General features: G+C 41.4%; 1 protein-coding gene across 3 annotated transcripts; it reads right to left on the bottom strand.

Annotated features, from left to right (window-relative positions):
• Positions 1-83: 83 nt before the first annotated feature.
• On the bottom strand, positions 84-27,058 carry si:dkey-191m6.4 (rho GTPase-activating protein 22). Of its 3 annotated transcripts, XM_046376484.1 has the most exons (10): positions 26,884-27,052; positions 19,273-19,472; positions 15,946-16,033; positions 6,650-6,778; positions 3,796-4,003; positions 3,579-3,711; positions 3,423-3,496; positions 3,195-3,316; positions 1,997-3,005; positions 84-962 (listed from the first exon to the last, which is right to left on the bottom strand). In XM_046376484.1, the coding sequence occupies exons 1-10, from the start codon at positions 26,924-26,926 to the stop codon at positions 740-742; spliced, it is 2,229 nt and encodes a 742-aa protein (XP_046232440.1). In that variant the 5' UTR covers positions 26,927-27,052; the 3' UTR covers positions 84-739. The 3 variants fall into 3 exon arrangements, with proteins under 3 accessions (XP_046232440.1, XP_046232441.1, XP_046232442.1); XM_046376485.1 differs by lacking the exons at positions 6,650-6,778; positions 15,946-16,033; positions 19,273-19,472; positions 26,884-27,052 and adding an exon at positions 4,453-4,637; XM_046376486.1 differs by lacking the exons at positions 84-962; positions 1,997-3,005; positions 3,195-3,316; ... (1 more) ...; positions 3,579-3,711; positions 3,796-4,003 and adding an exon at positions 5,705-6,218 and having other exon boundaries at positions 26,884-27,058.
• Positions 27,059-27,649: the final 591 nt, after the last annotated feature.

Genomic DNA, 27,649 nt, shown 5'->3' with positions numbered 1-27,649 from the left:
CTCACAGAGTTTAAATAAACTTTGCTGATATAAAGCTAGAGCCATTAGCCTGTCAGCTTAGCTTTGCATAAAGTCTACAACTCCCATAAAACTGCAGCTTGTAGCTTTTTTTTTTTTTTTTTTTTAAAAATGACTATTTTCATAAGTAAACAAGACATAACCTTTTAGTTAGCTTCATATACAGACATGAGAGTGGTATCAAATAAAAGCAAATAAATGTATTTACCAAAATGTAACATTATTCCTTCAGATGAAGACAAATATCAGTTCAGTCTGCTTTCAACACTAATGTCTTTATCGCGTCTTGTAATGTCCTTGTAAAATAGTGGTTGAAGAAGTCAGTGCTCTCCAGTATAGAGAATGTCAGAGAAATAACATCATGTTCCACCAATCACATACAGGCACCCAAACTGCCTTCACAAGACTAACCCTGGATTCATCAAGGAGTGTAATCACAAGAGTGCCATCTTATCTTTACGTTCCATTTCAAGCATGCGTGAGAAAGTCAAAAACATTTAATGCTAAATGGATAGAAACAGTCAGTCCCAGTTTGATATTTGCATCCTTCATAGTTTACTTCAAGTTTGTCTTAAGTGTACACAGTAGCTCAGGTTCCTTTACTTTCTTGTATTACTGTTCTTTTGAAGGAATGTCCTGATGCACTGAGCAGGACGTGAGCCCTTGTAAGACACTAAACCCTGACAGTTTTGGCCACAGACAGATGGGTGGACTTGCCGTGTCAAATGTCACTAGTCCTTGCACCCAAGGCCAGATCTCCCAGTGTGGAAAAGAAATCCTCCATCTCCTTCTCCAGAAGCCGGTTGCGGTTCTCTGCATCCTCCCTTGCCCGCTCAGAGTTGCGAAGTTTGATCTCCAGCATCCGTTGCTTCTTCCTTTCCTGCTCCATCTCCTGTTCCAGTCGCTCCATCTGTGCACACAGAGCAGCACTAGACTCCTCCAGTCTGAGGGGAGGCAGCAATGTCCCAGACAGAAAGCAAAGGTCATTGACATTAACTTTTGATAAGACAAAACTTAAAGCTGCACCAGGCAGGTTTTTCATATAAGAATGCTATCATCTCAAAGAGCCTGTTCATCCAAATTATTAGGAAAAAAATCACTATATTTCAAATAGTTTTGGTTATGTTTGCCGATGCTTTGAGACATATTTCAATAGAAACTCAAAGTGTCTTTGTAGAGTTTTCGTTCTAACTATGTTCTACCTTAAAACTACAAACGTGGTTACATTGAGGTTTGTATTTTATCTAGAGCAAAGGGTGGGTATCTAAAACCAGGCAAATAAAGAGCTTGAAGGGTTAACCCTTTATTGGGCTACTGACCATATTTGAGCACTTAAAATAAAGGCGTAAAGGCCTCATGTTATTGTTACTGTTATCTGGTACCATGAAGAAAAGGCCTAATGTTGTTATTATTGTTACTAGACTCATCAAGGAAAGACCTAATGTTATTATTATTGTTATTGGGTAGCATGAAAGACGGGCCTAATGTTATTGTCAGTGTTATTGTTGTTTATGGTTTGATATGTATTTAATTTTTTTTACATCTAACGGGATAGGAACAATATATGGTCACTTCGTTCAACTTGATTTTCTACATGGAAATATTTTTTTTTTCAAAATGTTACACAAGTGAAATGGTCATGTTATTTGCTCCAACAACATTTCAGAGTTAAAATTTTGAATTTACAGGTATTTCAATGAGTGCCCTTTAAAGGCTTACAGATTGAAAATTCACTCCGCTGTGTTTTTACTGCTCACTGACCGGGTTTGTAAAGGGTTTTTTTTTGCCACAGATCTCTGTAATAGATAATGTTTATTGGTACATACAAGTTTGGCCATGTGACAACAAAGCTAGCTGCTTGCTGCTGTAGAGAGAAATGGTTCCAAACTAAGGGCCCAAACTGAGAAACTTAGTTTTTTTACTTACTTTTTGCAATTACCACAAAACAAAGGGTTAGGAACCCCCTGAACACACTTACTTTTGGATCCTGGCCTCGTATGAAGTCTTCTGCTTCCTCAACTCATCCTTTAGTCCCTCCACCAAGCTGCTCAGTGATAGATTTGTTCCGTCTCCATCTTCGGACATGACAATGGAGGGCACCTGGGCTGCCGTGGCCGTGTTTCCATTCTCACTACAGGCTGCACTGCTACTGCACAGCTCCATAGCCTCACAGCTGTCCTGCTCAGAGCTTGGGTCTGTTGTCATCCCTCCATCCCTCCCTCCTTCGGTCTCCCTCTTGCTCTCCCCCTTTTCCCCACTGTCAACCTCTATTCCGCAGTTCTGGCTCGCTGAGGGCTCACTTCCCGAGTCAGGGACGGAGATTTCGCAGGAGGAAGTGGACCAAGGTGTGCTGGCCACACTGGGAACACTCCCCATGCTAGAGGAAGAGGTGACGTTGTCATAGGTGGACAGTCTCTGCGAAGAGCCAGTGGAGTCACGATCACGGGCAGACCGCTCGCCTGACGACGTGCGTCGGTGTCCCCTCAAGGAGGACAAACCATTCATGAGCCAGTTACCTCCACCTCCACCAGAAGACACACTAGTGATATCGGCCACAGAGCTGCCGCTGCTGCTTTGCTTGGCCTGCGTGTGGGAACGAGGCGCAGAGGAACTTTTGAAAGAGTATTTCCAGGAAGGAATAGTCTTGGCTTGTTTGCTCGGGCTGACCAGTGTCTCTCCTTTCCCTGATGAAGACCCCAGTTTTGATCCAGAGTTCAGGTTTGGGGTCTGGGCGGGAGTGACTGCTGCACACAGTTTGGCATCAAGGGATGAGGCGCTGCTGTGCAGTTCTTGGTCAGGGTTGGAGACTGGGCAGCTCTGGAGGTCTTCTTCTGAGATCCAGGCACCCAGACTGCGATGCTGGAGCTGATGCCCCTGAACCGGGAGCTCTGTTTGGGGTGTGCCAGGTCCTTCCTGGTCCCTCTCTGAGTACAGACGGATGTGTTCCCTAATGAGGACTGTCATCAGGTGCTGGACCAGAGAGGTGCCTACGGATTGCAGTCACATAGGATCTCATTAATGTACAGTGGAATTATTTCAGTTTGTACCCTGACCACACAGCAAGTTCAATATATACATATTTTTTTAGGTGTAATTTCATGTTAAAGTGATTTTTTAAAAGTGAATTCTGGTGTGTATTTTTTTTTTCATTAGACTTTCCAAACTGTCCACTTTACCTTCCATGATAGTGACTGGGTCCTCCATCTTGGGTCGAAGAATATTTGGTCCAAATACAGTGGCGAGGTTCTGGACGCTCATCTTGTTCTCGTTACAGTGGGACTGGACTTCATCAAGGAATCTAAAGACAGATAACAACATTATAAGCCAAAGTAGAGACAGATATTATTCTGGGGGTGTGATGAGATTATAACATATCATGAGGAAACAAACAGCAGTGGACTTACTTGCATATGTACTTGAGGAGATTGTAGTTAGGTAGAGGTAGAGTACTAACTTGCCTTCCAAGCTCCTGGACCCCCTGATAAAAGATAACAATTAAAAAATTGTGTGACACACACACACACACACACATAAGCACACACAAGATAGACTATACATACCTCCTCCTCATCTTTGGCCAAAAGCTGTGCACAGGTTAGAAAATCTTCGTATTTGGAGAAGGGAATGACTGGTTCAGGCAGCTCTCGGAGGTAAAGTTTTAGCAAGGATGCCACCGTGTGGACGTCTGTATTACTACAAGAAAGTCCAAAAAAAAAAAGCTGTCAGTGGATTTTTTATCTTTAAATTCTCAAAAAGCTGGTGTACTCTTATAACTACCTGTCAAACAGAGGCTTGTCGCCACAGTCAAAGGACTCCTGCAGCTCTTTGACCAAGTTGGCCTGTCCTGGCATCCGGAAGAGACCCTCCTCATCCAAACCCCTCTCCCTGATGAAGTCAACACACTGTTCCACCAGCAGGGGAGCTAGCCGGGGACCAAACTTCTTCTCATACTGGACCGTGTCCTCCAAACGCTGACCAAATATCCCTGGGGACAGATGGAAGGACGTTGCCTAATAAATCTTTGCATTACAAACACAAAATAATTGTAAGTTCAGCTGTCAGAGCTTACATGTTAATACTTCAATAAAGAATGTGAAAGCGTTTGAAAGCTGAAACAAACCCCTAACTACCCATTTATTTTACATTAAGTTAATTACCCAATCTCTGAAAATCTTTGCAGTTATATATTGTATGTTTGGTGCAGCATGTTATGAGCCTCTAACTCCGCAGAGGCTGTTGAGATTACCATGAAAACTTGTGACCGACTGATTCGCTATTTTTGAATCTTGTAAAACAAAGGTAGAAACGGTTATTTGTAAATAGTTTCGACAAACCTCTTCATAAGTCAGTCATATCTAACACTACAGCAAAATGCGTAGCTGGACGGCCTGTCTAAACGCGGTTTACTGGCTGAGGATCCCTGCTGACTGTTACCTGCTGACAGGCTGCAGCAGTCGCAGCTGGCAGACAGCTCACAGTAATCGTAGTAAGTCACCGAGCAGGAGCTGCACAGCAGCACAGAGCGTCTCTCGTACATCCCGAACCCACATTTCACCAAGTTCATCCATTCCGGCTCAGGCATTTGTCTCGACGGGTAGATTATTCCCACATTTACACGCTGACGGCGTCAGTGTGCTGTGACCGCAGCGCTGCTGTTAACTACGGGTCTATACGTCGGCGACAGGTCTATTCTGGACCGAGAGCCGAGAGACAGACACCCCCCATACACTGTGAACCCGAGAGGGAGGCTGGACATATGCCACAGCCAGCATAAGGTAACTCAGCAGATAGCACATTACCACCACCCTATTGCTGATTCTGATGCTGCTCTCCCCCTTTCATAGACAATGTATCACGCCTGTGAACAGGTGTGCAGCTAACCTCGCCCCGCACCTTTGCTTCTTATGTAACAACTTTGCTTAAAGTGATAATAAACTCATCCAAAATCTATTTGCAGGCTTTAGATCTTAAGCAAACCACTTTTGAAACCAGACTATGCGGCATTTACAAAAGTGAAGCTGCATTAACCAAATTTTGGCCACCAGGGGGCAGAAAAGACGCTAAGGGACATACAGCCATTACAAATTACTGCCTCAAAGTTGACATGGCCTTACATTCTTTCATTCCTTCATTCACTGAAGTCACAGGGCTAGGATCCATTATTTACTTTAAAAGATGCCAGACGGTCTTCTCTGTGTGTGTTCATGTTTGTTAAAATATGAAAAAATAAAAAATGTGACATGAACATAGAAAAATATAACTGATTTTAATTTTTGTAATACAAACAAGCAACAGCATCCCATTTTCTGCTGCCATTTGAGTTTAGATGAAGAAATATAGTTGATACTTTTGAAATCGATTAAAATTAATTTTAATTTTATTTTATTAATTAATTTTTTTTCGTCTTTTCTTAAATATTTTTTCACCTAGATTGTCAGAGGAGTCTGTGAGAATTTAGACTTCAGAATCAAATCAAAATCAATTGATAACCATATGAGAATTTATTGATTTTTTAAGACCTAATAAGACATCACGTTGGCCTAATACAACACTTTTGTATTTTATAGAATGTATTGCATTTACTGTCAAAAACTAACAATAAAATACTGATCGTTCTCATCAGTTGTAGCTCTAGTTGTTGACACCCCTGTTGCCTCACTGCCAGCAGAGTTTAAAGCTGGCTGATTAAAATGAATAGAAAAATGAGACGAGTGATGTCATACACTCTGTCACTGGTGTGTTATTCTACATTTATCCCCTATTAATATAACACTCCTTTGTAACCCAACACCAGGCTGTTCAGCTGCTCCTCATGTCCCAGTTCACACCCAGACAGGCCTGGTTGTATTTCTGGCCTCCTGTCAAGTACACTAGTTAGACAAGCACACCAGAGTAGACAGGGTGAGAATTAACCACAGGCTCACTGCGGCACGGAGAGAGAAAATAGTCTTTTTAGGAGTCAAATAAATTCAGCTCCACTGGATTAAAACTCACAAACTAATCAGCAGGACATTTATGCCCTGCCGATCCTTGTAGTTTATTACCCACCACAATAAGACATTTAATGGAAACAATCTGTCTTCAGTCTGAATTAAAACCAACACTGTCCGGGAATGGATTGAAAGCAAACTCTGATCACATTTCCCCAGTCAGGAATGGTAGTTGGACAGCAGGGACAGAGACATCAGAGCGAGAATGAACTGCAGGATGCAGAAATGAGACACAGTAGAGGTTTGGTCATCATACTTGCACAGTATGTAGGCTTTTCTAATTTCAGCAGCAATATCTTGTTTCAAGAAGTGTTGAGAGATCTGCGGACTCTACAGGTTGGAAGGAAATGAGGACTTCCTGGTTTGGGGTAGTGACCTCTAAGATTATAAGGAATTATTAGAACATCTTTTCCACCACACAGACGAACACATTCTTTGCTCTCTCTCTGTTAAAAAGCAAAATTTTGGCCTTCATATAGCTGGATCAAATTGTATGTTTTGAAATGTTGTTGATTTAGACCCAGCGTTTGCATTAGAAAGGTCTTAAATTTTAATTTCCGCTCATTCCTATGAGGAATGGGCAAAAATCTGTTTAAATGTGATCATGTTTCTCCTATTTTAGTTCAAAGATCTGGCTTTACCTCCTCCAAACGGCGCCCAGATGACCCGCCGTATGGCCTTGACCCAGTCATCCATGTCTGTCTGGGAGTTTGCCATGAGCAGGAAGGATTCATGGCTGATTGGTGCACGGTCCTTCTCTCCTGTTCCACCTGTAGATGTAATGTAGAGGTGAGAACAGCAGAAATTGCAAGAACATCACATTCTCACATTGTAGTGTCTCAGCCACTTCAACCATTTCTTAAATTCCTTAGTTCCTAATTTTTTACCACAGACTATACAGTAAGCTTCATTGTCAGTGGCCTTACTCAAAGGGTGGTGCCGATTCAGGGTACTCTAAGCATCTTCATTTGTGCAGCCAAATCAGGCTCTTTGCAGTACAACGACAGCAAACTTCCAAAAGAGAAAAAGGGACTGGGCTACACTGATTGGTTCGCAACCTTTAAATGTGCAAACAAAATTTGTATTTGCACCCTCAAGCAGGTTTCCATTGCGGCAGCCAGTCTGGGTTTGAACCAGCACACAGGTATTGAACTGAGCTGTGCAGGTGCAGGTAGATCTTTAACCAGCAGGTATTTTTCACAAAAAGAAAGTAGAAAGGGATTATTAAAAGAAACTATAGAAAGGCATCGGAGAGGAGGATGGAACCTAAGATGGATTTGAGCATCTTGTGCACCAACTTGTCTCTCAACTTGATTACTTGATTTTCAAGTTGGGACATGAAAAAAATGAAATCAGAACCAAGATAACAAAGACAACATTGGACATTTATAAGCCTGCCATTTTAGTGGCAATGGATGCTTTTGTATGTGCATCGTATGTGCACGTATGACATCTCGGTATGTATGTTGAAACCAGCATAAAACCAATGTGCTATAGAGGTTTTTCACCACTAGATGTCACCAGTTCCTATTTAATTTAACATGTATTTGGTTGAGGCTGTGGTCCAAACACACCAGTGCCAAAGTAGAATGAGCCTCATATGCTACTGTTTTTTGGACTTTACAAATTACAATTATTATTGTATTATTATTACAATAGTGTGCAGAGCTACAGCTGCCAGCCAACAAATGAAACAAAATATTTTAGCAATTAAAGTGCATGAGTGACATTAGGTTGAGATATAAATGCTGGTCATTTGGTCACAGAGAGCAAATATATTTTGCTATCTTGGTCTATACACTGTTTTCTTTTGCTATACGTCCAAATAATTTGGAGGATATGTCTTCTGTTTCCTGTTTGTCTGAGCCATTAGTGTTGGATGGTGTTGTTGCCACAGTCACAGTCATTGAGCTGTGAGCGGGAATCCAAATATAAACAGCAGTGCCATAAAGCTAAGTGCCATTTCACCCAGCTTTGCAAACTTATACTGTCATGAGGAACAGCACACTGTCTTCAGATGTGCTCCACTGTTTTGGAAATAACCAATTAGAGATATACTATTATTTAATATTTTGCCCTCATGAATGCATATACAGTGTTTGTATGTATAATAGTAATAAATGAGTGCTTCAATTTGCCCTGATCAAAAAGGGTCGTTCAGAAGTAATTGAAAATATAGAGAGTAGATCCAGGCACACACACACACACACACACACAGCCACTTAAAATCAATCCCAACATAGCCGACAGACACCAAAATTGTTGAAACATCTAAGCTGGATGGATAAGGAGTACAAAGACCCCTTTGGCAGTCTATTAAGATACCACAGACTGCAGGATTTACAGAGACATGCAATAAACTGCGTTTTCTTCTCAAAGTCTCAGTGATGAATTTGATTCAGACAGCTGACATTTGAGCCTGCAAAACAGTTGAATGTTTACAGCTTGCGTGCATTAAGCCCTCAGTGACTGACATTTAAGAGCTGAAACTATGATGCTTCACAGTTCTAACTTCCTCACTTAAATGTCAGACTGCTGGCAGACGCTGTCGGCTGGGAGATGGGATCAGAAGGCAGAAAAGAGATCAGGTCATTTTGTGCTGAGTGAGTGCTGAAAACCTTTCTGATGTCAGGGAGAACGAATTAAACTGTCAACAAGGAGAGAGATACCTGTGCTCAGCATGAGAAGAGTGTCAGGTAATGTAACACACCTTCGAACTGAACAATGTCAGTGTGGGTAATTTTCGCCTCCACTTTTTCATGTTTTAATTAGCTGATCTGAACGCTAAAATTTAGACTAGCTGTCCTAGACTAGCTGTCAGCATTCTTATTTTAACAATGATGAAACAAATATTTTAGTAGCATTCAACAGCCTTGAAGTTTCAGTATCATTTGTTTGCCAAGTACTCACTTACTCGGTGAAAAAGCAATTACATTAACATTCCTTGTTACGTTACTTTCAATAGAAGCCAGCCTGTTTTGGAGGTGTTTACTAGCCATCAATAGCAAACGTCATCTGAGTTTCTCTCACTGCACTCAGCACTCCAGTGCAATTAATATTTTTAACAAAACATATCGATGAGATGACATGTATCTAGTGAGCTTTATGCCATGGATTCAGACTACATGATATTTCTCACAGTTTAGCATTTAGCAGCTTTATGACAATCTGTGGCTTCTCTGCAAATATACAGCGTCTCTAACCACCCTTCTGGCCCAGCAAAGGTTGTGCAGTTTATACACGGCTTGTCTGTGTTGTCCCTCAGGCCATGTCCTCTATTAATAATGTGACTGATGATTGGGTGCTATGAATTGGTCGGGGATTAACTTAATATGGTCTTATTATCTCTATTATGTATGTGCAAGAGAGAGAGAGAGAGAGAATGTGTGTGTGACATAAATCAACAGAAAGAGAGAGAGAGAGAGAGACTAGCAGAGAGTTGTGCATTTGTAGTTACACCAAAATTCAAGACAAACCAGCGCAGCCCATAGCATCATAGCTAACATTGCAGGTTACTTATGGTATGCAGTCACCTCCATGATGATGTACCGAGGCGTGTTTAACCTCATGTTTGGGTGAGCTCTTCTTTTGTGTGTCTGAGAGAATTCAAATGTTGTTGCCAAACTTTGTTGCCAGTTAATCAACAGTAAACATTTCAGGATTTCCACTCAGCATAGCGAGCCCACCACTCATGAGCTTTGAACATACACCGTCTTAAATAATAATCAATTTAAAAGTCACAACAGTGAAATACTCAAGCTCACTCAAGTCACTGTTATGATTTTTTTTTTTTTTTTTTTTAACAAGATGTAATTAGAGTGGTGTTGATGGTAACATGAGTACAGTGCTAGCTGTGAAAGAAACAATTAAAAAGACACTTCATGGCTAACCTCCCAGTTGGCTGCAGCAAAACTAAACCGCAACCAAAGACACACTCGTGTTTTTCATCCAGCACGCACTGCTGTGAATACAACAAGCTAACAAATGTGCTGCAGTAGACACCAAACCACCGTCATACTACATCAATAAACAAGTGAAGATGACCCGTCGATCATGCAGTCGCAGATAGCTGCTTTAAACAATTCTTTAGATCACCAGATGATATTGAATTTGCATATCAGGAAACTTCCAGCACATTAAAAAAGAAAATATAGGAATAGAATAAGAATAATTCAACCAAATACTTTTGCTTACGTTGGGCAACAGTTCAGCAGTTTGTCATTCATTTAGTTCATCATTTAGTATATTGGTGAGTTAAGAGCAAAGCTAATTTTGCAGCAAATCTTTGCACACAAAGTCAATCTGATGTTTGTGTCTTGCTGATCTCTAAACAATCACAATATAATATATCATGCAAAAACGCATAAACTAAGATGGTAGGAACAGGAGTCAGTACATTTAATGCAAAAAAATCCATAAACAAGAGGTTGTAATTTGGGCTTCCATCAGTCTCTCAAAACTACTCAAGCGCTTCACTACACTAGTTAAAAATGTACAGCATCTGTTTCCTGTTACCTTGGAGCTGTTGTTTCTTCCGTCTGTCCGGCTTGCAGCAGACCGGCCCCATGTCTGAGTGAGCAGTGCAAGCTGGAGCTGGGACTGGATCTGGCCTAAAGCTGCAGCATGAAGTGGCCTATCCGTCACCACTAAGTGCGCTTGGAAGCAGATCAGTACGCAGGTAGCACTGACGGCCAGAACCTGCCAGTGAGGCATGCTAGATGCCAGTGGAAACAAAACCCGTCAAACGAGTCCCGCTACTTGCCCTTCATTCACTTATTCTACCCATTCATTCACTCTTTTCTGCCTGTTTTACTTCATTCAGCAGCGTGGGCAGCAGGTCCATTCCCTCAGCACCCCTGGGGAGAAGCAAATCCCTATGGAGGAGTGTAAAAAGACTCTCTCTCTCTCTTTCTCTGTTGTTCTCTCTTTCTCTGTATGTGGAGTAGCAGGGAGATGGGCTGTCCTCCAGTCTTTGCCAAACAAGCTTGTATACACACACAACAGGAAAGCAGACAGTGGCAATCAATCTCTGAGATACAGCCAGTACAGACTTTGGATTCTTCCTTAAGTCAGACAAGCAGGATCATCCTGAACTGTGCTAACGTAGTATTCTGTTCTGCTGCGTTCATTCACTGATTGCTGTAACCATGCAAGCATGTAGTTGCTTTCAATAAAGCACAAGTCATTTCTCGAAAATGGATATAGGCAACTCTCCAGGGTCCATACTTTCATCTAAACTGATTAATAAGCACATGAATAACTTTCTAAACAATAACCAAATGCAATCAGCAGCTGTTTGAGGTTGTAATGGGCTCCTGTTAAATAACCTATGATGGAAACCTACTTTAGCCTATTTAAGATAAGATAAGATAAACTTTATTGATCCTGCAGTGGGGAAATTCACTAATTCATTTATTCTCAGCAAGTAATACAGCATACAGTATGCTACTTGTTTTAGATGGAGGCCAAACTCAACAGCATTCTGAGAATATTAACTTCTGTATTGTGAGCAAAGATTGAGGTGGCGAACACACCAACATACCCTACTATTGCTAGCTAACTATTACTCTTAAAATTGATAAGTCATAATAGTCATAATATTATTGGTTGTATCAAGTCTATTTAAGGATGTCAGATTTTGTTTCACAGGGAGAAAACATGATTGGATTATCTTTTTAAAATATATTTTGGCTTGTACGTATTGTTAAATGAGTGCATATTATGACCATCCTATTCATAATGTAAATCACAGTATTTTTGAGACCAAGATGCACATGTCATGTGATTCCTGGGTTGGCATAACCTCATCACTCAGTGTATACATTATACAGTGTACATAACATTCTTGGAAGTCATTGTATTTACTGTACTGTGTGTTTATTATCCTGCTAACCCATATTTAGAGTGTAAGGTAGGTAATTATGGGTGGTTAAAGCATGACTGTCAGTCTTTGTGTACTGGCCTACAGTGAGGAAAAAAAAGCCATATAGTCTAAATATCAATCACCTGCATTTTTTAGGCTTTGAACTCCAACATTTTCACTATGCTATTACATCACCATCACTCTGCTCACAGACAATCTTCTGTTGAAAGCAACAAGTTCACCTATAGGCCTTTTGACAAGAGGACGAGACAGTGACTGGAGAGGTTCAGCCAGGTTGAGGGAATTTGGGGAAAAAAAAACCCCAAAACAAAACAAGCAAAAAAAAAAAACTTTATACACCTTTCTTTTTAAACCTCCCCATGTGCTCTGATATGCATTTTGTGGTGCTTTTTGTAGGCCATGCATCAAAACCTGACAAAAAAAAAAAAAAAAGTCACACCCTATGAGGACTCATATACAGTATAAACATACTGTATGCAGTTTTGTTCATGTTATGGGGGGGATGATTCCAAACCCTGATGTAAATTTGTTGTGGCTTCTTGGTAAAATGATATTTCTAATCCCGTGTGTGTTTGTGCACACATGGACAGAGGAGGCAAGTGTGTGGGCTGCTTGAATTAGCAGAAGCTTTCATGTTTGCACAGGCACAAGTGTGTTTTGTGTGTGCTGTTTTCCAGATGGCTTAATTGCTTCACACTCCCACAACAGAGGGCTTATAGCTTTGAGTCACCCATTAAACACAAAGTATATTTTAAAATATCCAGTTATTTGCCCACTTCCTTCATGCCTACAGGCTTGGGGACGAGCTCAATTCAGACTCAGGCACATGACCGTTGAATCGGCTTTGTTTGGGTGCCCTGCTCGCTGTCAGGAGTACATACTGATAAAAAAAAAACTTGGTGCAAGTCCAATTTTTAATTGCTTTCGTGCTAGACTCCTGCTGTTATTTCACTCACATGCCAAGAGGGAATTATCAGGAGTAGCGAGTTGAGTTTTTTGTGTTTCTTTTGCTTCCAGCTCCACTTCCAAATGCTACTTATTTTTTGAGCAGTTGGGATGCTTTTCTTTCCCATGATGTCATGAGTCAAGTGTGCTGAATCTACTTCTATAAACACAGACGACAACTGTATGTAAAGCCATGGATAAAGAAGTGCACTGTGCACAGAAGACTTTTAACTCTCACAACATCAAATGTGTGTGTGTGTGTTTTTGTATCAGTGGTTCAGCATCCTGCAACTGTTATCTGTCTTGTATCTACCTTTTGCAACAGTGCTGGACTCTCTGTATCTCCACAATAAACATGACCAATGGATTTACCCTGTGGCTCCACACACACACACACACACACACACACACACACACACACACACACACACACACAGGTGAACAAAAACAAAGGGCATCAGTCAGTGACATGACCCAAATGCGCAGCCAAGGTCCCTGGGCTTCTTTGAAGGACGAGGTTACTATTACAGTGGACAAAGGAGCGCTGAACGTGAATGAAACCCAGTCGCTTCAGTTCTGGATTTCTGGGCAGGTCTGACCTCAAATTAAGGGAGTATCAGTCTGTTATCAGTCTTGCCTCTAAGATATGTGGTTTTCTACCATGTGTAGCAGAGGTGAAGCTACGTCTGCTTATGGTGCAACATACACTAAATGGTAGCATAACCAGTGAGAGCACCTAGGCTTTTAAAGCATAACATTTAAAATGTTCAGGGCTTCTTTAATTCAGAGGCTTCATTCTGGAAAAAGTTGCAGCTAAACAAAACAGCAGTATTTTGCCAAAGGAAAAAAAAAACGTGTCAATGTCTTGCCCAACGATAAGGCATCAATTTGCCAATGTTTATTAAACCATGGTGAGTTAAGGACTTGTGTGCAAGGACTCATCAAAGACCCATTTAAAAACTTATCAGTGATGGCTGAGACGTCCTCGAGTGGCAGCTTTTTCAACAGCCAATGGTAAACAGTCACTATTGTCTTTGTTTTCCTTTGAAGAATGAATAGAAGCATAAAAGATTGTGTAAAAGCACATCGGTGCTTAGTGAGCTCATTGCTGATTACTGTTTTGCCAGAGTGCACTGAGACTTTTCATGTTTGATCAGGTGATTTTTTTTTTTCCCTTTTTTCTTTACCAACCAGCTTCTGTGTCTCTGTATTGTTCAGTAAAAATTAGCTGCTGTTGTGAGGAAAAACACTGCAGACATGACTGGACACCATAATGGCTGTCCTCCATGAAGCGTTACCTTTAACACCACGTGAAGTCTAAAATGTATTCAGTCTATTCATTTCATACAACAGGAGTGATTAAAGCCTTCATCGCTCTAAGCCGATTACAGAGTGGAGAAAGAACAGAATAACTCGTGTGTTTCTGCCTTAGAAGCTGACAAATCTAATATACTGAAGATCCAGTCGGCCCACGGATGGAAAACCGTGAGAAGGAAGAATGGAACTCATACAGATTGAACTGGATTACTGAAATACTGAAAGTCTTCATCAGGGTCTTTTTTTCTTGTGCAGTATTTCTGCTCACCTGCCTCGTTCTCTTCGTCCTACCTGTCTCTTTGCATCGTCCACCTGACTGCCTTCCTCCTCATCTGTCCGTGTGTCTATCTGTCCGTCCCTCCTCCCGCCCACCCTGTCCCTCAGGCTGAGGGCCTGTCTGTAGAAACACATCGGGATTCTCACCCCTCTGCTATGTTGACCGGCCATAAACAAAACACACACTCGCAAGCCTGTCGGCCATTCTAAACACAAGGAGAGGCCACCGAGCAAACACACCCAGAATGACAGAATGATATATGGAGCCATTGGGATGAATTATACCTCCGGCTGAGCTCAGCTGCTGTCTTGCAGTCTGTCGGACTTGTTTTTGAGGTTGTATTTGTGTGGATGCTGAATATCACATCACATGCTAGACATTTCACAAAAAGTAAAAGTGATTGTTTTATTGATTGAGTGAAAACTTGATAGGCTGCGTGAGGTCAATGTAAGCAGACTGTTGAGCTGCAGGCAACTTTCTGTATGAGTGCTTACATGTGAAGCATGAAGGCTCACTAACAGCCCTGGGATCTGAAGGCACAGAGCTGCTTGAGATGATGGAGAGGCCAATTTATTTTCTATTTATTTTATGGTACTGAGTTCTATGTCTCTTGAAATGCACCTGACATGTCACCAGCTCTGAGGTCATGTGACGTGAGACTGTCCATAACAGCAGCTAATCCTTTGCTGTGTAATAGTGCTCTCTGCTGTCTGAATACAAAATAGCAGCCAGAAAATTACGGTATTACAATTATAATACTGTTTATCTTGTCCATTTTTAAAGTAGTATGTAATGTAATAATAGCACATAATACATAACATGTCTCTCATAATATTCCACATTGCTGGTTCAGTTTTAACCTTTGAGTTTTAAGTGCTTCTTTACACATTAATTTGCTTTTCTTTAAGGTGTTTTTGTAGAATACCTCCCTAAAGAGGAACATTTTGGGAAAAGACCTCACAAAATGTCCACTGATCTGGACTATGATTAGCCTGAAATCATAAGACCATTCATCAAACCCCTACATACTCAGTATGCTTGGTTGTTTTCTATTAACTTCTTCATACTCAGCATATTTAAATGTTTTATGTTATGTGTTGTTGTGTGTGATGACTGTTGAGCTACCAACCATACCAGGATACATTTGATTTATCTTGCATTTTATCCACATCTGGGACCATATTTCATATTGGTTTTCACAAATTAGATATGGAGGTTAGGAAGCTTTTGGATTATTCATAGTCTGAGCAAAAGCTTACACAGTGGGAACACAAAGCTAGTTTGAAAGATGAAGAGGAGGAGCAGGGAAAATGTGTCAAATAGAGCAAATAAGGGAGCATAAAAGTTATTTACAGTCCACATGTGGAAGCAGAGTGATCTGAACTCACACGACTGAATTTTGGAAGTGCACCCCCAAAATGAAGCTTCATAATATCGTTTTATTGTAATGTGTTTTGGGAGATGTGAAGTCAACCAAGTAGAAGTAAAGCAGTGGTGGAGAAGGAGGATCTCACCTGGTACAATCTCAAAAAGGTGTCTTCCTGGTTCGTCCGGATTAGCTGTGAGCTCGTTCACCTGGCATCCCTGCAGAGGTATACAGCCCTGAAACAGAGAGAGGAGTTCAAATACTGGGCTGAAAAAGAACAAATGAGATGTCTTCACTTCATTTCACTCCTCTTTGTCTTCTTGCTCTTCTGTGATTCTTATAGTATACCAAGCAGATTTCCTGTTTTCTGCTACGTTCAACATTTTGTTCATAACTGAAACGTCACAGTTTGGTAGATTCATGCAGGACTATGATACATAATATATACTGTCTGTATACTGCCTGTCTTCCTTCCTACATGCTTTGTTCTTTCTTCCATCCTTCCATTCTCCCTCTTGTCCTTGCTCCCTCCTTCTTCCTTCACTACGATCTTAACCCCTCTAAAATTTGAAGCAGCTACTCCTGTGATTGAACAGGGACCCACACAGATTATCAGAATACATTATCCAGATCAATACCCATTTAGCCCTAAGAACTGAGGCCCAGTGAGCTGTGAAGAGATGCCAGCGTCTGTAGGTCGGTCCACATTAATCTGCACGCTGGCATCCTCCGTCGAATGAGGAGAGGAGTCTGCCAAAGCGCTTTAACCAGAGAGCCGGGCTGTCGCCAACATTAGTCGCCATGACAACAAATGGAAGGGGTGGGAGCTGTGGATGGATGGAGCACAGGGGCAGGGCAGGAACTAGTCGGGGGTGGGGCAGGAGGGGGGACTCCCAAGGGTGCTATGTGCTCGGAATAACATGCGTAGCTGGCCGGGGATGAATGGATAAGAGGAGGCAATACGTCATCACAGAACACAAATCACACAGTCAAGCAGCAAAAGATGAAAATGTAGCACAGACAGCATAGTTTGTCCTTTTCAAGGTCTTACCTTGGACACAGAATGACTTTGGATAGAGTTCATGTTTTTTTGGAATCAGCATGAAACTTGGATGAGATTCCAACTAGCCACTAACAGATGTGGACACTCCCAGTTTAACCTGGTTTGCACATAAATGCCAATCATCATTCTGGACCAGAACAGCAGTCCAGGCCCCCGAAGACTGATTCTCGCTCTCGCCTCACCTTGGCAACAATGCTCTTCTGCTCGTAAGAGCATTTGGTTTTTACAACCCACAACTCTACTGTTTTGGTTCACTCTCACTGCTGTAGTTCGTCTTCTTGCCAGCCACAAAAAGCAGTAGTTTTTAGCAAAAGAGTTTAATAAACTGACTGTTCACTACCTTTTGAGACAAAGTCAGCTATTAGCTGGATATCATACCAGAGAATTTATCAGCTTAAGAGTCAAACATTTTACCAAGAGCTGATGAACAACAAAACAAAGTCAGTTTTCAAAATACAAACAGCTGCGCAGACTCCCAATAGGAAAAACAGAGAAAGAAACCATTAGACTAAGTAGCCAACTAACTATGGTAAAAACACACAAATTTAGGAAAAATGACCACGCCTACCTATATAAATCTGAGCAAGACAGATTATTAAATGGACAATTGAAAGCCATCTGCCCACACTGTTTGATTGACAGGTGGTCTGTACATCTAAACACCCATCAAGCACAAACTTTGAGGCAAAGATGGGGGCAAAACAAGCTCATTTCTAATCACTTAGAAAATGTTATCCTTTCCTTATTTGTGTGCAATGAATTACAGCTGAAAATTGTAATGATCCTCTCCTCCTCCACCTCCACCACCCATGTGTTTCTCTCGTAGCCACAGAAATCTGTTGTCCGATAACTCAAGTCCATTTGTTCTAAAGTGGATTTATCTCCACATGATGAAAAGGAATACAAACTCTGTATAGATTCTGCATCATTATTGCCTTCCCTTCAACCAGTTATCACATCTTTTCATCTTGGTGGTAGTGGCAGGGGGGTCTTGTTCTGTTGCTCCATACTCCCCCTCCCATTAGCCTCCCACTCCCAGCCTCGAATTTCCTAACGATTAGAAGATGAGAGGGAGAAAAAAAAAGGGCCAGAGTGACACTTTCTCACACATCCTGTTCTCTGAGGGGGAGGATTTGTGTGTGTGTCTGTGTGCATAAGTGTACATTCTTCTGAGTGTATGTGTGTGCATTCAACCTTGTGCGTGACTTGAATCCACTGGGAGCTGCAAATCAATAAAGGCTTAGATGGCTATTGGCAACCTCTGATTAAAGACAGTCTGTCAAAGTGTTCAGTCTGTTGCTCCCCGCAGAGTGGAGAATCCATGGAGGAGAGACGTCATTCTGTTTGTATATACTCTGTGTGTGTGTGTGTGTGTGTGTGTGCACTGATACACTGAAAGACACTGATGGCAGACGGCTGCTGCTTGCATGGAAAGAACAGCAGTCACACAGAGTGAAGACGGAAGAAATCAATAAGTGTCGAGATTTCAGCCAGGAATGTAAAGAGACGATAATTATGTTCTAAAGGCCGTGTGTGTGTGTGTGTGTGTGTGTGTGTGTGTGTGTGTCACAGACTTGCTCCTGCTGTCTTTTGTTATTGGATTACATCATCGCCTCATGTTACAGCTATGTAAGCCTGTCAGCTAGGTTGACTGTCCATCACGTCATCCATTGTTTATATGAATCTGTGTGTGTGTCTGTGTGTATGTGTGTGTGAGAGAGAGAGGTCAGTCCAGGCCAACAATCATACAGCTTGTACGAAACTCTTCAATAAGAATCATAATGGGAAAATGTGACTCAGCACCTGGCCACAAAAGACGTCCCTCATCAAAGAAGCAATGGGATTGATTAGGGGTTTACTCTGTGAATATTTTTATGATGGTGCACTAATGGGCGAGGAAACCAGGCGTCACACGCTGCCCTGTTTAGTGCTAATGCACTAAGTGTCCTGTGAGTGTGGTGAGTCATCATCACCACTGTGCATTTCCATCTGTTGTCACAAATAAAGAATATACAGGAGTATAATTGGTAGACCTTAAAATGTTTGTTAAAGAAACCAAGAAGCTTTTCTGTCAAGAGTACTTCACTGATTTATCATTGCATGTCCACAACACTGTCACCTTCATGATGGACAGCAAAAGTCTTCAGTTTGATTTAAATTACATCACTTGAGGACAGACTTCACTCAACTCCCTCTGCAGCCACAAAAGGCTTCCTGAACGTCTTTTCCAACAACATAGAAGGACTTGTTAGTCTGTAAAAATCCATCAGTCCTCCAGAGAATGACAATCTGCACCGCTGAGGATGAAATAAAACGCTTCCATGTAATTGTGGAAACGTAATCACACAAACCAAAGAACAGTGATTCATCTTGGTTTGAGTTTCATTGCCCTTTCAGCGTACTCGTTATTACCTGTGGTTTGGTTTCCTCCTCGTCTTTGTAGAAGAAGAGCTGATCTGAGCGCAGCACAAACCAGCGCAGCTGCCAGTTCTTCATGATGCTTCGCTGTTTCTTCAGCCAACCAGCCTTCAGCGCCCCCTCCTGGAGGCTGGGGGAGGCCGGCCGGCATGGGCCCCGTGACACTTCACCCATCACCATGCTCTTGGACCTGGCTGCAAACATATAGACACACACACACAAAGCATTTTTATGCTTAGACAAGTAGGCAGAAAGCAGGGTGGGGGGATAAAGGGGACTGAATTGGTGTTTTGGTTGGATTTATTTTATTTATTCCATTTTCTTTGGCTTGTGTCTTTATATTTTCTTCCTAATAGAAGCTTGTGTTATCCCTCATTCTGTATGCTGTATGCACACACATGCTCTGCCAGGCTCTTCAGTCATGAACACACACAACCTTCTACCCCAGGCTGCAATGCCTGAAATTGGGGGGGGGGGGCTGCAGTGAGGCAGCAGGCACAGATAATAACAGAAAACAGATAAAATACAGCCTGTGAAGAAGGGAATACACACACGCACACACACACATAGCCTCAGGTGATAGGGATCCCCCTACTATTTCAGAGGTCCTTGGAAGAGACTTATTGTGTGTTGCAACAACCCAGTAGCATAGCAGAGGCTTTTGAGCTGAGATAATAGGACCACATGGGATTGACTGCCTGGCTGACTGAATCATTCTCAACAAACGTGTGTAACCTGAGCTCAGTCAAGGACGGGTTTCAAAGGGAGGGGATCGCAGCAGTATAGCTGTGTCCCTGAGCTACTCATATTGTCCTAGTATGACATCAGATGTGGAAAAAAGCTGATTTAGTTGTGTAACGTGTATCATTTTTGACAATATTTCATGATAATATAATGTCACCTGACACTTAAAGATGGCTTTTGTTAAGATTAAAGACCTTTGCCAAGTACACTGTCAGCCTCTGTGTTTTATTTTCTATTTCACACGGTGAAATCTGATCTAAAGAAAGTCATGCTTTAAGAGGGAAACATGATGCATCACAATAAAGCATGTGTCTCTTTTTGTAAGTTATAAATCGTTTTCTAATCTTAAATATGTCATGACATGAGCATAAACTATTTTACACAAAACTAGCTGAAGATTTCAAGGTTTTATACAAATGAGAAAAGGCCACATAGCCAGGACAAGGGCTATTATTCTGGACAGGGAAACAAGGCAATACTACTTGATCATTTATAATTTATAGAAATCCATTGTGCTGACATCCTCCCTGCTGGTGTGTATTTTGTGCCACACACACACACACACACACAGAAATGATCAGTGTTCAGATGGTGCAGAGGTAAGGAGGGAAAGGGAGGGGGATTTGGGGTAAGAAAATCAATTTTTTTTTATTGTCTCATCTTTCTCTGCCCAGCATGCGTATAACTTATAGAACAGGACTCACGTCACAACCCTTCCCTCTGAAAGCCTGTTGATTCTCTGAGGTGTGTTGAAAGACGGTTGGATTTTTCACACTTAAAAAATTTGTAGATTTTCACCTTATAGTGTTTATGTGAATTCTGTGAACTACTCATACATCAAAGGTCATTTAAAGGAGGAACAATTACACTTAACTAGTTTACCAATTATTTAGTTGAACAAATATATCATCTTAAAGCAGTATTAAATATTTTGGTCAATTTGGGTCCAACTTTCACTCTCCTTTTAGCTCTGTTTTGGTCTCAACCAACTCCTGAGGGAAATATCTCTCTTGTCTCTTGTTCACCAGCTCCTCTTCTTGGGTTTGGGTTTATCAGACCTTTTTACTTAAAACAGCTGGCTTCTGTAGCTGGAAACATGATGGAAGTGGTGAGACTGAAGCAAAACAGTAAAGCTCTAAAACAGAAACAATAAGTAAAGTGCAGCTTTAAAGTGCCACAGATTTTAAAATTATATATAGAGATTTTTTATCAGACTGCTAGAGTTATAATGTGACTTTATATAATCTATCTTTATAATATCTGGTCTGTTTTGCATGTGCAGTTGTTCACTGTATTAAAAGTAATTCTTTAAGATCATGTTTGAGTTTCAGAATTCTGTCCATGACATCCTTTGATGGTTTTAAAAATAACTTCTTGATATGTAATATGTTTAAGTTTGGGCTAAAACGCTTGTCACATATATAAAACTTGAGCAGCATGGTAGAAATTGGATGGCAGAGTGTGGTTTGCTAAAAATCTGTAAAGCAACCAAACGTGTTAAAACATGTCGCTTTATAAGATCAAAACATCTGATGAATCGATATCTTTTCCTACTCTCTTCCTTCCTTGCTGTATCAATAATAATGACATTTTAATAGATGGACATTCTTCCCTTTTTTTTTGCTCCCCTCTCCTGCTGTCTTTCTCTATTTAGCCTGTCTTCTTCACCTTGGCTTTTCTCGTTTATCCGTCTTGTCTTAATTCCAGTCTTTTTCAGCTCTGTATTTTCACCCCCCGTTTCCCTCCATTCTCCTACTTTGTCTCGCTCTAATTCATCATCCCCTCCTTACGTTCAAGCACTGCTGGCCCTGTTGAATCAAAGCTCTGTTATTACCAAGAGCACACGTGCATACACACAGTCCTCTCACCACTGGCACTTCATTTAAGGGTTTTTGTCTATTAAATGAGTTCTTGGATTTTAGGCACATTTTCATTAGCTATTCTTAGAATTTAATTATTTCCATTTTTTTAGAACAGTGTTAATCTTTAAGCATTGCAGAGCAGTCTTAATTGCTTTTTGCAGTTGGGATGCTTACATCACAGAGGTTTTACACCAATCGGCCACAACATTAACGCCACTGTCAGGTGTAGTGAACAGTATTAATCACTAATGTATTTGCAATGCAACGTTCTGCAAGGAAACCTTGGGTTCTGGCAATCATATGGATGTATGTCATGTACCCCATCACATTTCAAAAACTTGTGAAACACACCGCCGATTCACCCTCCCAACAGGTGGGACCTCCCATCTGGAGGCCTGACCCTCAATGCACAGGACCCAAAGGATCCAACATTCTAATGCCAGTGACCACAAAATATCCCCAGAGGTCCTGTGTCCTTTTCCCTGACAGGGAGCTGTTTTAGCAATACAAGGGGGGTTGTTTTTTGTCTTTTACAACCCATGCAGTCCCTTTGACCTGTGATCAAGTGTTTTACTAAACACGCTGCAGTCATACATATAAGTACTGATTTCATAACAGTCTGGAGACCTTAACAGGAGACCTTAACTTGAGCTTTTTGACTCCAAAACTGTTTCTTTAATGATGCTACAATTGTTGGATTTTCCAATAGCTTTTCAACTGCTGCATATTTAAAATTGCTTTTTCCTGCATTTAAAATTAGCTCCACTACCACCAGACAACCAACCAGGTGCACATTTTGGTTGTGTTAACATCATGGAGCAAAGTATGTCTTGTGTGATCAACAGCAGTGTGAACTGAGCCTTGAAACTGGGTGTCTACTCTTTCCATTATATTACCAGCTAAAAGTGGCACTCACCTTCCCTGTCCTCCTTTGCCCCTCTGTTTTTCCTCACCACTTCACATCCCTCATGTCTTTCCATCCTTCCTCAGCCTGCCAGTATTAGCATAAAAGAGCACCACTGTTTAACACATCAGTTGCCTGGATCATAGACTAAGTGGAACATACACTCGCAGATGATTCACGCCTGAGTCACAACAACTGATTTTTGAGTGTGTGTGTGTGTGTGTGTGTGTGTGTGTGCATGCGTATGTGCATGTGTGTATGCCAAGCACAACTACCCACTGCGCCAATTTGGACCTTTTGCTCAGAGTGATTCAGACCTTCCCTGGCTTGGGTGGAGCTGCTCTGTGGTCACTTCTAAAGCTATCAACTACAGCGCTGAAAAGAAGCGATTTTACTGTAAAAGTGCACTCTATGGATAATCACTGCAATTCACTGAAACAGAGATTGTAATTGTGGCTCATTCATTTACAGTAGATGGTGGTTACGCGAGGGCTGAGTCAAGTAGCAGGGGTGGGGGCATCATTCTGGACTGTATGTGCAGATGTACAATACTCCCGTACTTGTTAACTGTGACGTATTCCAATGATAATTTATGTAAATTGGTTTTCGTGTGTCAAGTTATTTCCATGTCATGGATGAATAATTCTGGTATGAAGCTTAATATCCAGGAAGACCAGATGGATTGGCAACTCATTAGATCGTGAGCTCATACATGATATCATGAATATGTGTGCATGTTTGAAGGGTGGGGTGTACTGAACTGAAGAATAGAAGTCTGATTTGCAGCCTAAGGGAAAATCAACTAATTATTAGACAGAGAAATACGCAACTGTCCTGACAGATTTAAAGGTCACACAAAATGACAAAAGTTGCAATGGAATTACAATGATCAGTGAATTCATCCCTGAGGGAAATAACTCTATATTTTTACATTTTCAAATTCAAGTTTGCCTTGTTGAGATGAGATGAGATGCTACTGATTCAGCCAGTTTTCTCAAGCGGCATGGTTGTTAAATGAGAAATGCAAATATTGAAATTCAGACAGTCTCTCAAAGGACTCTGCCCAGAAAAAGTTGGAGTCACACGTGTCTCGTCAAGTATGCAAGTAATGTTTCAATCTGAACAAATGGTTGTCTGTAGCCTGAAATCAAAACACAAGTGGTATAACACATGAAGGGACATTTGATGCTATTCTCACACACAGACATACTGTATGACTGAACACACACACTTTAGGAGCCAATGAAGTCACTTAATGCAGTTTGGAGATGTATATTTACCATCCGCAGGAAATGAATATATGGCTCTTATGCACAGGAGAGGAGCCCATCCATTAGCATAGCAAGGCGGGCACTCCAAAATAGACAATACTACACTGATGACTAAATCACACACACACACACACACACGGATGTTGGAGGAATTCAATTTCATTAATCTGGCTGTTGTGTAGTGATTTATGGCTCATGGAAAATGGCCAAGAGAGTTACAGGTGCATCAGCGCATAACTTCCATTTTGCCTATCACTGTTGATTAATGTGTTAACCATTTTGTGTGTGTGTGTGTGTGTGTGTGTCTGTGTGTGTGTGTGTGTGTGTGTGTGTGCATGTGGCATGTGGCAGCCTTCCTTGACAAGATGGAGGTGTGGCCAGTAATATACAGCCCATATGAAAGCTGTAGTGGAGCAGAAATGATGATCTGGGTAGGATATCTGCACATTTCTGTGCACGTTATCATCTCCACATGCTCATTTTCTGTGTCAGTGAGAGAATGTTTTTTATCTCTGCAGTAAGCTCTTGCTATCTAGTCATGAGGGTGTTCATTCATGTGCCTTGGAAAGGCAGAATGCCAGGGTGTTGCCACATTGCAGCACTTTGATCATAAAACCATGGTAACACAGATCAGAAAGACACCAAGAGAATGAAGCAGCTGATATGTGGGCAATTAAAGCCGCTACTAGATTTGTGGAGCCAGCCAAAGAAAAAATATACCCAGAACCCTTTTATAATTTGAATATGCTGTTGGTTGTTGAAGTTACTGAAATAAAGCAGTCAGACTTTTCTTCTGTGGAGCAGATATTGTTGATGAATAGATTCCTAATTAGAGAAATGTGTCTCCTTGTGTCCTAGCAAAATTGTGTTTTTATTTACACAAGCATTTCCAATTAAGAGTTGTTTTTAAAAATTAAGGTATGATCACACTGGTTTAATTAGATCTCAGGGGCAGGATATACTCACATGGGTAAATAATGTTCGTGCAACATTTTGGGAAAATGTAGATGAGATAAGCAAACAAATGTCTTTATGCTAATAATGCAAAGAGCATTTTTACAGAGTAAAAACACAAAAAGTACAAGGTGTCAATAAGGATGCCCCCAGCTTCCGCTAAACTAAGCTAACTGTCTCTCAATCTAGCTTGGTATTTAGCGTATGACATGGCAGCATGAGTCTTCTCATCTAACTGTCGCCAAGAAAGCAAATGTTTATCTTTTCTAAAATATCGAACTATACTTTTAAGTGAAGCTCAGTGAATAAAGAGGCAAGAGAGAATGAAGACAATAAACTGAAATCTACCTAGAGTGGCACTGAAAAAGATGCATTGTTTTACATAATAATATAGGAAGAAGATGAGCTAACCCAAGGTAACATGTCATATATCTATGACATCTCTATGTCCAAGCTAGTTAGCTTGTCATTGACCTTTCAAAGTCAAACATGACATAGTTTATACAAAATGCATCTCATGCATGTCAACTGACCTAGCATTATGAATGTTGCAGCCATGAATGATCAATAAAGTAAAGTCAGTAAAATGATGATTGATTCATAGCTTCTTCTTTGAACATTCTAGTTTCCCGGTCTGAAATGGTTCAGCCATACGCTTACTAGTTAGTTTTGTGTCCTATCCATGACAGACTTTAACCCCAGTTGAGCCTGTACTACACTGCCACATCTGTCACATACCCGTTTATTCATGGGTTTCATGCAACAAATGTGATGCTGTCAGCAGCGAAGCATCAATTTATAGAAGGCATGCGGAGAATGCTTCTCACGCACAATCATAGAATCACTTTAATCTCTTCAATTTTCACTGTCTTAAGAGAAATGCAGCAAGGACGAGTGGTATTTACAGCACACTAAAAGTAGCCAGACAATTATATTGCATTTTTATGAGGTTTTGTATATTTTGGCTTTATGTAAATGCACATGAAACTTCCTTTCTCACTTAATGAATCATCGTGTTTATTAAAATTATTTGACCCTGCCTAAATGTGATATTGTAATCAATTAAATGCTAATTTACAAATACACACAGTGACTCATCAAGCCGGTTGAATCTGTTCTGCTGTCTTAATATATACCAACACAGATTTAATCCACTTTGCTGCCAATTTCATACTGCTCCAGAGGGGAGTTTACACATCATTCTCCCATTCTTGGGAACTATTCATTTCATCTTAATCAGATCCAGCTGTATAATTGCAGTCATGGAGAGTAGTGCCAAGGAACGAAGGACACACACACTGACACACGCAGACATATTAATACATCCATCCGTGCAGACACACATACACATACAGTCCATGTATGAGCGTGAGCACAGGCGCACACACACAGCAGCAGCTGACGGCAGCCTGATAGCACTGAGCGCTGCAGTGATGAAACTAGAGATGCTGCTCGATCCTCTTAATAGAATTCACACTGGCAGCATTGCCCAGCTGTAGTAGAATGCTAATGTACGCAAGAGCTTCCCGTGCGTGGGCAGACCTGCCCCTTTATTCAGAAATATGTGACCGCTGTAGGAAAATAGAATGAGTTGGAAAAAGTGTTTCTGTGTTTCTGCAGACATATTCTTGTGTAAAATCAGAATTTTAGAGAGGTAAAGCACTTTTTATAAATGCAATATATTTGTAAAAGTGTACATCATTGTCCAGATAAAGCCAATCCATCTCAAACATATCCTCTGATCTTATAAACTCACATTGCGCTCCCTGTCCATTACAATGTGCCACAGCAGAGTTATGGATGAAGAGGCAGCTAATGCAGCTGGCAGGTACTGTAGATGTGAAGACAGAGCAAACAAACCGTGTCCTACCTCTCCTGGTCTGTCTGATCTTTGGGCTCAGCATGGCTGTCATCGCTCGTCCACACACTCTCCTCTCGGCATGTTCATATACATCCAAGCACCCCACCCCTGTCTCTCCCTCTGCCTCTCTGTGTCTTTGCCTCTCTCCTCTTCTTCCCTCTCTGACCTTCTGCAGTGCGGCCGGCAGCTAGGGGGTTGGGTGAACAGTGGAGGGGAGGAGAATGGAAAGAGAAGGGGGTGGTGAAGGAGAAGGAGGGGGAGGAGGAGGAGGAGGAGGAACTACCCCTCTTTTTTTTTCTATGCACACGCCCAGTGGCCTCCACCCCTCCTCGTTACATTATTCATAGTGGTGCATCCGCCTGGGGTAGATGGAGGAGCAGGTTTTTGGGGTGGGTCTCACATCACCACAAACCTGACAAACCTAACAGATGCCTGGTTTTAAGTGTTGTTATTTTCTGCAATGAGTGCTTTTCAGAAAGACCTGCAGGGTTGTAAAGGGCAGAGAAAGTGAAGGGGAGGGGGGGTGATCATTTGGCAGGTGTCTCCTCCTCCTCCTCTGCATCTAATTAAGCTGTACAGGCCCTCAGCCTTTCTCCGCCTCCTTCCCTTAATCACTCACATTCCCGTTCTTTCTTCTGCCTTCTTATTTTATTCACACCTCTCTCTCTCTCTCTTACTAATGTTTGATCTCCTTTATCTTTTCCTGTCCTTCTCCCACCTCTCCACCTCTCCCACTAAAAATCTATCAGTTTCTTGTCTCTTCTTTTTTCCTCTT

This window comes from Scatophagus argus, chromosome 21 (genome assembly GCF_020382885.2).
Source record: "Scatophagus argus isolate fScaArg1 chromosome 21, fScaArg1.pri, whole genome shotgun sequence".
Lineage (NCBI taxonomy): Eukaryota > Metazoa > Chordata > Actinopteri > Scatophagidae > Scatophagus > Scatophagus argus.
The sequence above is the reverse complement of the archived record's forward strand: the minus strand, read 5'-3'. Positions and strand labels throughout refer to the sequence as shown.

Bases quoted from the DNA above. Each gene is read 5' to 3' on its own strand.
- si:dkey-191m6.4 (XM_046376484.1), bottom strand. From the start codon at position 26,926: ATGACAGCCATGCTGAGCCCAAAGATCAGACAGACCAGGAGAG. The intron at 16,034-19,272 runs GTAATAACGAGT...TCTCTGTTTCAG, and splicing joins AGGAGGAAACCAAACCACAG to GGCTGTATACCTCTGCAGGG. The intron at 3,497-3,578 runs GTATGTATAGTC...ATCTTTTATCAG, and splicing joins TGGCCAAAGATGAGGAGGAG to GGGGTCCAGGAGCTTGGAAG.